This window comes from Eurosta solidaginis, chromosome 2, assembly GCF_040869045.1.
Source record: "Eurosta solidaginis isolate ZX-2024a chromosome 2, ASM4086904v1, whole genome shotgun sequence".
Classification (NCBI taxonomy): Eukaryota; Metazoa; Arthropoda; class Insecta; order Diptera; family Tephritidae; genus Eurosta; species Eurosta solidaginis.
Window position 1 is genome coordinate 159,216,145 of NC_090320.1, and position 11,448 is coordinate 159,227,592.

The 11,448-nt window shown below is 39.9% G+C and overlaps 2 protein-coding genes across 2 annotated transcripts; one reads left to right on the forward strand and one right to left on the reverse strand.

Annotated features, from left to right (window-relative positions):
* The first annotated feature begins 8,764 nt into the window (after positions 1-8,764).
* Positions 8,765-10,008, forward strand: LOC137242438 (uncharacterized). The gene is made up of 3 exons (XM_067769722.1): positions 8,765-9,008; positions 9,075-9,264; positions 9,346-10,008. The coding sequence occupies exons 1-3, from the start codon at positions 8,998-9,000 to the stop codon at positions 9,910-9,912; spliced, it is 768 nt and encodes a 255-aa protein (XP_067625823.1). The 5' UTR covers positions 8,765-8,997; the 3' UTR covers positions 9,913-10,008.
* A 160-nt stretch (positions 10,009-10,168) lies between these two features.
* LOC137242439 (putative nuclease HARBI1) lies at positions 10,169-11,243 on the reverse strand. The gene is made up of 3 exons (XM_067769723.1): positions 10,835-11,243; positions 10,636-10,771; positions 10,169-10,579 (listed from the first exon to the last, which is right to left on the reverse strand). Exons 1-3 carry the CDS (start codon positions 11,219-11,221, stop codon positions 10,206-10,208), a joined length of 897 nt encoding a protein of 298 aa, XP_067625824.1. The 5' UTR covers positions 11,222-11,243; the 3' UTR covers positions 10,169-10,205.
* Between the last annotated feature and the right edge of the window lie 205 nt (positions 11,244-11,448).

Consider the following 11,448-nt stretch of genomic DNA (forward strand, 5'->3'; position numbering starts at 1 on the left):
CGCGATCTTATAAATCAGTAGGCCGATATAACAACAAAAATTGTTAATACATCCCAGAGCACGGGGAAAAAGTGTCAATAAAATATGACACTATGGCAGCATTGCCATCAAACAAGTCCAATTTTCACATCCATTCTGCAACAGATGTCGCAGTGTTGTGAATATCAATTGGCACGAACCAGAATAGAAGTAGGATTAATGAAGACAAACAAAAAACCGCTGTGATGGCTGAATGGTTATAGCAGCGGCGCCTAAACGTTTCCGATGAAGGAATTTAGCAGTTCCCGAAATGGATCTATACAACGAGCTTTGGCAGTTGTCTAAATTTTTTCTTTCTTCTATTCTAATTTAAAAAATTTTTCAATTAAGAAAAAATTTATCATATCAATAATAATGATAAAAAATTATTGTTAGGCCTAGAGCTCGATTCGAACCCGCGATCTTACAAATCAGTAGGCCGATATAACAACAAAAATTGTTCATACATCCCAGAGCACGGGGAAAAAGTGTCAATAAAATATGACACTATGGCAGCATTGCCATCAAACAAGTCCAATTTTCACATCCATTCTGCCACAGATGTCGCAGTGTTGTGAATATCAATTGGCACGAACCAGAATAGAAGTAGGATTAATGAAGACAAACAAAAAAACCGCTGTGATGGCTGAATGGTTGTAGCAGCGGCGCCTAAACGTTGCCGATGAAGGAATTTAGCAGTTCACGAAATGGATCTATACAACGAGCTTTGGCAGTTGTCTAAATTTTTTCTTTCTTCTATTCTAATTTAAACATTTTTTCAATTATGAAAAAATTTATCATATCAATAATAATGATAAAAAATTATTGTTAGGCCTTGAGCTCGATTCGAACCCGCGATCTTGCAAATCAGTAGGCCGATATAACAACAAAAAGAAATGGAATTGTCAAACGATAGCGAACACACATGCGTACAAATATATATTTAGTAATCTTAGCTTAGTTATAAGAACTTTTATTGTAAATCAACGAAAGCCGACTCAAAAATGGTATAAAAGCAGCTGCAAATTCATGAACAAGCTTAGAAGTCGTAGAGTGAGCTATATAGTGGGCTGTGTTAAACATCCACAACGGAGCAGCTGGTGGTGTCCAACTTCAGCTGTTTATGCTAGGCGAACCCATTCGCTGAGTTATACCCCAGCTATAAACCCGACTAACGGGGTTCGTTACAACTGGCGCCCGAGCAGGGACCCTTATACATATAAGGGGACATATATTTTATTTCATCGGAACATATAACAATACAACGTGGTCAAGGTAAATTGGATTTATTACCTGAAGATACAAGATCTTTTGACATACGCGGCCGAGTTTGGATTCAACAACAGCGAACCGTCGACGAGTTGAGGAAGGAGTTCGCCCAATTTTTAAACCAAAATCCGAGCTACGAAATACGTTTTGCAGAGTTGGAAAAAAAGCATTCCAAAACAACATTAACCACTAATCAACAAGGTCAAGACAACAGTGGAACCGCTTCCGGAAGTAGACCAGCGACCCCGGTCAACAACATTGAAAGCGTAAGCATACCTACGATACCTAATATGTCATATCAATTTGCAGGAACACTGACCCAACCTCCGTCTATCGTCTGCGTAATGGACCGAGCACGAAAATGGGGAATTAAGTACGATGGCAAAGGTGACCCACTGAGTTTCGTCGTGAGAGTAGAAGAGCTGGCGGAGGGATATGAAGTGGACCCTAATTCACTCCCACGAGCGCTACCAGAATTATTCAAGGACCGAGCCCTGGTATGGCTGCGGAACAATAGTCGTCACTGGGGCGAATGGAACAGTTTTAAACACGACTTTTTACGCTGCTTCTTGAGCGCATCATACTTCGACAGGCTGGAAGACGAGATACGTCAGCGAACACAACGACCACGAGAGTCGTTCAAGGATTACGTTTTGGAAATACAGAACCTCATGAGACACGCGAATCTCACCGAGGAACAAAGACTGCAAAGAATATATCAGAACTGCCGCAGTGAGTATCAATTATATATAAAGCGAACCGAATTTGAGACGCTCGAGGGCTTGGTGAGTCTGGCATAGAACTTCGAAAATATCACGAATGGCAGAGAGTAGTGGCAAGAGCCCTCCCAGCAAATCGTCCAGATGACCGCCATTTTTTTATACAAGAATTAACAGATGTAGAGGCAAGTAGCAGGATTGGAAATGGCAATACACAGCGAAGTAACCCACCAACAAGACAACCGTGTACGAATCCCAGGACCGCGTGCTGGCGATTTCGTGAAAACTGACATCGTGCCGCAATGAACGTCGATACTTTTGTTGGGAATGTGTTCGGCACAACATTCTCACAAAAAAATGCTGCCGCGCATCATCGGAAAACGACCGGAGACTCGATCAGACCCGAGGGGTGGGGTCTCCAGCAATACAAATTCGGGAAGTCTAATTATTTTGAAGCAAACAGGATGGCGTATTTTGGCCGACGTAGAGATAAATGGCTGCAAAGTAACAGCAACAGTAGATACAGGAGCGACAATGAGTTTTATGAGTGAGACATGTTCGAGAAGATTAGGTAAGGCGATTTTGAAACAGGTACGAAGCCGAGTGGTATTGGGCGATGGTAGAGTCAGCACGATAAAGGAAGCAATAGTGGCAGATGTAGAGATTGAGAAACAGAAGTACAACGGCGAAGTACTCGTTTTCCCAGAGCTAATAGAAGAAGTTGTCATCGGCATGGACATACTTGCCAGGGCAAACACATCATTAAGTTTCGGCAGTCACACGGTAACACTACAAGCAGAAGAGGCAATCAAAGACACGGTTATGTGCAGGACAATAACTGAGGCAGGCGAGCCCGATGTAAACGATACGGACCAACAAAGCCCGCCTGAAAACACTACAATGGTTAAGGATTTCCTAGACAAACAGATTCTTAGCTTCGAAAATATGACGGGTACGTCAAATATCGCGGCGCATAAAATAATTATGCGTGATGATCGGCCTATAAAACAAAGATACTTTCCACGGAATCCGAAGATGCAGGAATCCATTAATATGGAGGTAAACGAGCTATTGGAGAAGGGATACATCGAGCCATCGCGAAGCCCGCATAGTGCACCGATCGTACTCGTAAACAAGAAGAATGGTAAGTGGAGGTTATGTATAGACTATCGCCAGCTCAACGCACATCCAACACATCCAACACATACCTGGACACGGGCTGCTTCAATGGCGCGTGATGCCATTTGGGCTTCATTCAGCACCCGCAACATTTCAACGGGTATTAGATCAAGTAATCGGCCCCGAATTAGAACCGAACGCATCCGCATACCTAGGTGACATCATAATTACAAGTTCAACGCTAGAGGAGCATATTAAACATCTAAAGAAAGTGTTTAAACGCCTACGAAAATCAAATTTAAGAATCAATGCCGAAAAGTGCGAATTTTTCAAGAAGCAACTGAAGTATGTGGGTATACACACGGACCCAGATAAAGTAGCAGCGATTAAGGAATTGCAAGCACTAACAAACGTGAGAGAATTAAGAAAATTTTTAGGTATAGCATCTTGGTACCGGCGATTCATACCAGAGTTTTTAAAAATAGCGCATCCGCTGACAACCATATTAAAGAATGGTAGGAGATGGAAATGGACCGAAGCACAAGAAACAGCATTTCAGACACTGAAGTATTCACTCGCCGAAGCACCAGTACTGGCGTGCCCAGATTTTACACGAAGAAGACATTACAAACAGACGCGAGCGATTTTGGACTAGGAGCAGTCTTCACACAGGAGCTAGACGACAGAGAGCGGGTAATCGCGTACGCTAGCCGCCGCCTCAACAAAGCAGAAATTAATTATTCACCCACGGAGAAAGAGTGCTTAGCCATTGTATGGGCTATAGCAAAATGCGACTATATCTAGAGGGCTACGAATTCACGGTAATTACGGACCACGTATCATTGAAATGGTTGAACGCCATCTAAAGTCCTTCGGGACGTATTGCGAGATGGGCGTTCGATACTCGTTCGATGTACATTACAGGAAAGGTAAGCTGAACGTAGTAGCGGATGCACTGTCACGAAAGCCGCCAGACGCACAACTCAACAGACTGGAACACGAAAACGAAATATCGTGTAAATGGCTTGAAAAAAGGAAGGAGGAAGTTAAACGAAACCCGGAGAAGTTTCCAGACTACATAATTGAAAACGGTGAGTTATATCGGCACATAGCTGTTCAGATCGACGATCAAGACGCGATCCCGTGGAAGCTATATGTAGCGAAACCACAACACGGTAAAGTATTACAAGAAGTGCACGACAGTCCAAGCGCCGGACACATGGGTATCCGGAAGACAATAGCTCGAGCAGCCAGAAGATACTACTGGCCAGGAATGTTTCGCGAAATAAAACGGTATGCACAACAATGCCCAACCTGTCAAATTTACAAGCCTAATCAACAGCAAGCAGCGGGGAAAATGTTAACCCAAATTCCAGAAGAACCGTGGGCAACGGTGTGTGCAGATTTCGTTGGACCATTACCACGTTCAAAGTACGGCAATACCATGGTTCTAGTATTTCTAGATCGTTTCACCAAGTGGGTAGGGATCGTACCATTACGCAAGGTAACAGCGGATAGCCTCATCAATATTATCACGATTTGGAGTTCCGAAAGTCATTATTACAGACAACGGCGCCCAGTTCACGAGCAGACAATTCAAGAGACTCCTTCAGGACTATGGAGTAAAGCACCAATTAACAGCACACTAAACACCACAAGAGAACACAACGGAGAGAACAAACCGAAACATCAAACGGATGTTGGCACAATTCACGGGAAAAGAACAACGCAACTGGGACGAGTTATTACCAGAGATAATGCTAGCACTAAATTCGAGTGTGTGCGAGGCAACAGGGTACAGCCCGGCATTCTTGGTACAAGGACGAGAGCCACGGATCCCTATCGCCCTATACGACGAACGAACATTTGGCACACGCGAGGCCACAACAACGGCAAATGAAAAAGTAGCGAAAATGAAGGAGATATTTCAAATGGTACGAAAAACCAGCAACGTGCGTTAGCAGAACAGGCACGAAATTATAATTTGCGGAGAAGGAAATGGAATCCGGTGATAGGAGACAGAGTTTTGGTAAAGGAACACCATCTGTCAAAGGCAACCGACAACTTTGCCGCCAAACTAGCACCAAAATTCAGCGGGCCCCATAGAATCACGAATTTTATTTCGCCAGTTATCGTCGAACTGGACAAAACGTTTCAAGGCAAGAAGAGCGCATCTAAGCGAGCTTAAACCATTTTACGAAAACAAGTTAATCAACGGGAGAAACGAAAGCGCAACAAAACCTTCCACAGATGCCCATCTACATCTTTGCAAACACAACCGAAGAGTAAAATCATCGAAAACTACAAAGGAAGGCGTAGCACCACGGTAAATCACAATATGAACAAGTTTCATAAATTTCAATCATTGCCCTAATAATTATTACAATTACGTTAATTTTATCTTCTGTAATATTATTATTAGTTTTACTAATAATGATCTAATAATCATAATAGCATTATTGATGATCATCACAATAATATTAACCATCACATTTATATTATAATACCGGTAACAAAATTTTTCGGCAACCCTAATTTGGTACACGCCAAAACACCGCTTATCTACTCCACAAACGGCATCACCAAACAAATCATCGCTGACAACAGTAACGAGGAATAAATAAATGCAATGGTACAACAACAAAAACACAAGCAATACAATAAATGGCAAATGCACGCGCATACCAACAGTAACTAACAAAAGTAATAGAAAATATCACAGCTACATGGTACAACAACAAACAATGCAAGCAAGCACGAAATGAAAAGACAGTGGTATAACAACTACAAACACAAGCAATACAAGAAAGGGCAAAGACACGAGGATACCGACAGCAACTAACATAAGAATTGCAAGGTATTAAAGCTACTGCAGTACACCAATAAAGGTCAACGTAGCTTAAGAAGGAATAATTATTTGATGACAACAACAACAAGTAAGAAATTAGCAAACTCACACGTACATTTATACACATAAACATACGAAATTTTGCGAAATGGGAAACCTTGGGAAATTTAACGAAGGAAATACCAACACGGTTCGGGTTATGATTAGATGGTTTTGGACAAAATTTACAGCTTTCTCGCGATGACAATGGATCAACAGAGGCGGCGAGGTAACAATCACAAGCCGGAAGTAAGGGGGGGGGGGATGTGAAGACCCCAAAATTACAGGCTTTCGGGGCCTCCACAAATTTGGATTTTTCATATTAAAATTATGAAGTATAATAATTTATATATATGGCATGAAATGAATTTTCTTATACATATACGTACATACATTTTGAATTAAATATACTTTGTACAATCATACATACATTTTAAAACATATATAAATATAATACATATTAAATTATATATAGGATATGAACACTTTTATCGCAGAGTGTAAGAACTCATATAATTATGCACAAGCATACATACTCACGTAAAAGCGAACAAGGAGAAATGGAATTGTCAAACGATAGCGAACACACATGCGTACAAATATATATTTAGTAATCTTAGCTTAGTTATAAGAACTTTTATTGTAAATCAACGAAAGCCGACTCAAAAATGGTATAAAAGGAGCGGCAAATTCATGAACAAGTGACTCTTGGCTTAGAAGTCGTAGAGTGAGCTATATAGTGGGCTGTGTTAAACATACACTACGGAGCAGCTGGTGGTGTCAAACTTCAGCTGTTTATGCTAGGCGAACCCATTCGTTGAGTTATACCCCAGCTATAAACCCGACTAACGGGGTTCGTTACAATATTTCGTAATTATATGGCGGCCTCTGTGGTGTGATGGTAGCGTGCTCAGTCTACCACACCGAGGACCCTGGGTTCACACCCCGGGAAAAGCAACATCAAAATTTTAGAAACAAGCTTTTTCAACTAGAAGAAAAATTTTCTAAGCGGAGTCGGCCCTCGGCAGTGTTCGACAAGCACTCCGAGTGTATTTCTGCCATGAAATGCTCTCAGTGAAAACTCGTATGCCTTGCAGATGCCGTTCGGAGTCGGCATAAAACAAGTAGGTCGCGTCCCGCCAATTTGTAAGAAAAATTAAAAAGAAGCACAAAGCAAATTGGAAGAGAAGTTCAGCCTAAAATCTCTTCGGAGGTTTTCGCGCCTTACATTTTGATATTTATATGGCAACATAGGTACTTTCATACAAAGCTGTCGCAGCAACTTTTTTTGTTCATTTGACTACTAAAACGGTCAATTACGAATCAACGACTTTTGCGCAGTTGATTCAACATCTTGTTGCGATGGATAAAAATTGACAGAAATTTCGGTTGAAATACGGGTCGATTCGGTTGATTTTACCAGTCTTTTTCTTTCAGTGTAGATAAAGTACGTCTTATACTGAACAAAAAAAAAAATAAATAAATTTGCTCCAAAAATATAACATTAAATTTGTATAACTTTCATGAAAATGAAATGGTATATTAACTTCGTCACGAATCCCAAAATTGTAAGTCCTTAAAGGAAAATAGATAGACTCACCATTAAAAAAAAAATAAAAAATAAATGTAAGGCGCGATAACCTCCGAAGAGATCTAAGGCCGAGCTTCTCTTCCAATTTGCGTCGTGCTCCTCTTGATTTTCCCTACAAATTGGCCGGACGGGACCTACATGAGTTTATGCTGACTCCGAGCGGCATCTGCAAGGCAGATGAGTTTTCACTGAGAGCTATTCATGGCAGAAATACACCCGGAGCGCTTTCCAAACACTGCCGAGGGGCGACCCCGCTTAGAAAAATTTTTTTCTAATTGAAAAACCTTATTTCTAAAATTTTCGATGTTGCTTTGCCCGGGGTTTGAACCCAGGGCATCCGGTGTGGTAGGCGGAGCACGCTACCATCACACCACGGTGGGACTCACCATTAAGTATACCGAAATAATGTAATGTAATGTAATGTATTTATTTATTACGGCTTTCCTAAGCCTAACTTAAATCTATTTTACATGTTTATAATTGTCTTCTGGACTATGCAATCTAGAATAGTTACATCTATGTCCTACCTTGGAGTACTATGGATGGGAGACTTCCAGATCATGCGAACAAAGCGTTGTGCTTGTGTAGTATGTAGGCATTTTACGCATGTTAGTAAAGCGCGAAGGCACGGAGTTAATCGAGTGATGCGCTTCAGTATGTGCTTCGGCAACCTTTTTTGTATGCGTACAAGAGCTTGGAAGTCTTGGCGCTACATAGCAATATAGAGTATAGTTTCGCTGCACTTCTATCGATGCTATGGAAGTCCGCCTGTCCAGCACTAAATTGGTAGTGTTCTGCAATAATTGTACAATTTTTGTTTAAATTTATTGGAATGACATGATTTAATATCATTCGGTAGTTCATTATAGGATTTAAGACCTTTATAATACAGATTACATTTGTCTGCTTCAGTTTTATAAGCCGGCAGATTAAAATCATTTTTATTACGAGTATTTACAGAGTGTATATCTTTTACATATTTTATATTCGTCCTCAAATACGCAGGCAAAGTTCCTTCTATTATGTTTTTAATAAATTTTATGGTATAATAAAAAAGTTGCTGTCTAATGCTAAGCCAATTAAGAGAGCATAGCATGTCTCTGATAGGTGTGTCATACCGTTTTTTGAGAATGATGCCCCTATTACCGTTTACAACTCAACTCTGGTTGAGTTGAAATTTCGCAATTTGGTATTACAGATTACAACTCAACCTGTCAAACAAAAATGTCGGTTGAGTTGTCTAGTCTAACAACTTTTTGTGGTATTACCGTTTACAACCTTGTGTTGGTGTAGTTGTCAAAGACGTCAAAATCTGACAACTGATTACTAGCAGTTGTCTTAGAAAATTTTGCAGTTGTTTGTTTGTTGTTTGGAAAGAAAATTATAAAAAAGAAATGGAAAGCGGGTAATTAGACCTTTTAAAATTAATTTAAACAAATTTTATAATCAACATTTTTGTACATATTTATAGAAAGAACAAAATTTCAACGAAGGATCAAATTGAAAGACTGATTGAACTTATGGAGCGACATCCCGAAGTTGGACGAGGCAAGCCGCAGTTCGGATGCAGCCAAAATAGAGTGAAGGAATTATGGGAGGAATTCGCCTTAGAGCTAAATAGTTTGGGACCACCGACAAGAACTGCACCGGAGTGGACACGTGTATGTAGAGTTGTGAAAATAGATGAACACATTAAAAGCGCATTGACATTTTACATATGTATACATATATTTCTCTTTTAGGTTTGGGTACATTATAAAGCGAATTTAAAAAGAAAGCTGTCCAACAACCGCAACAATCTTGTTGCAACCGGCGGAGGGCCATCGCATGAAAAATCCCTAAGCCCGCTAGAGGAAAGTGTTGCACAACTCATCCAAATAAGAAGCCAAGTTGCACCTAGTGGTCGAGCTTTCGGGACGGAGAATATGCCACCGGCTAGCGACGACGAAGAGCATGGTAACACCATGTCTGCAGCCGCGTCCACGACTAGGGAGCCCACTGGTTCAAACGCAGGCGAGCTTCCCACTCCGTCAGGATCACGAAATCGCCGGCGTGGCAATGTTGAGACTGAGCGTCTGGAGCTTCTAACCAAGCAGACAGAAACGCAAAAAAAACTTTTAAAAAAAATTGATCGGCTAGAGAGGACAGCACACAAAATGCAAAAAGTCAACGAAAAATTGCTGGAGATTAAGCAAAAAAAATATTTGCTTTACAAGAAGCAAGCACAGGAAGCAAGCGAGCTATGTGCGTTGAAGGCAGAAATTGCAAAGCTAAAAATTAAAAAATTGAGCCGCTCAACAAATATGTAAATATTTTAGTTATTTTTTTTTCACGATGAAAACCTGTTTTTTTTTTTTAGCAGAAATATTTTTAGTTTAAAGTTCTTAATGAAAAGATATTTTAGTTTCTAGTTCTAGTTTACCTGAAATGAAGTGATATTTTACTTTACATTTATAATAAGTTTTAGGGTCATTTAAATAACGCAAACCTGAATGAAAAAAGGTCAAATTTAGTTTTAAGAGCCATGAAGTGATATTTTTGTTATGAGTATTTATTTTAGCCAAAACTTTTGAAATAAAAGACTGAATGAATTACAAATTGATTAAATGGATAACATAATATTATTTCGAACCATTCTGGCTGTATCCTCGGTTTCTCTTTCCACACTAAGATGTTCATTGCTTATGTCGGCATCAAAAGTAGGTGGTATATCTTCAGGAGGCTCCACTCGAAAGTGTTGGCAAATATTATGCAAAGCGCAACAACAATTCACAATTTGTTTGGCCTTTTCAGGTGAATAATGTAAGCCACGTGCTGATAAAAGACAACGAAATCTGCTCTTTACTACTCCAATTGTTCTCTCTATAATATTTCGGGCCTTTGAGTGTACAGTATTGTAGTGAGATTGCGGAGAACCAGATTCTGCCATGCGAAAAGGAGTCATTAAATAAGTTTTCAGAGGGTAACCAGCATCGCCTTAAACAATGGATTTTAAAATATTTATTTGTATATTTAATAACAACCAGTCTTACCCAAGATCCAAGAGTTACTCTGTACGTTTCTCTCCAAATGCACCTTTAAGTCACTTACATTAAAAACAAATGAGTCGTGATTAGCGCCTGGATGCCTGGCATCCACATACCGGATGGACATTTTGTAATCGCAAAGCTGAAAATAAGTTTGTCAATAATTTGGTTCAAAATTATTATTTGCGTGTTCATTTTTACTTACAATCATGACGTTTAAGCTGTAGTAGCCTTTCCTGTTTAGATATAAATGTTGCATTTCTTTTATTGGTGAAATTATGCGAACGTGAGTCCCATCGATACAACCCACTACTCCTGGGAATCCTGTTTTAGAATAAAACGCGATCTTTGAAGCGCTTTGCTCCTCTGCAGTCATTTGAGTTTTAATCCACTTCGCACAAATATGCTCCTCAATAATATCTAAAACCTCTTTGACAACTATAGATGTTGTAGGTTGTGCCAGTCCAACACTAAAATCATTTCCACAGCATTTTTGATAGCTGCCGTCAGCAAGGAATCGGAGTGTAGCGCATAATTTTAAAATAGGAGGTACAGCCGTCCCTCGAACGCGTTTGCGGAAATGGTCCTTCATTTCGTTTAGTAAGGAGCAAAATGCTTCCTTACTTAACCGAAAATAGCTAACAAATCTGCAAAATAACTATATTAGAATCTTATCAATTGTCACTTGAACGTTTTCTTACTTGGTGCTTGGTAATTCCAAGGGATTAGAGTGATCGCGTAAATGTTTTCTAATTCGCTGCATATCAATTTTTTCACCATTACTTTCATCATCATAAAATAACTCTATGCTAATATCCA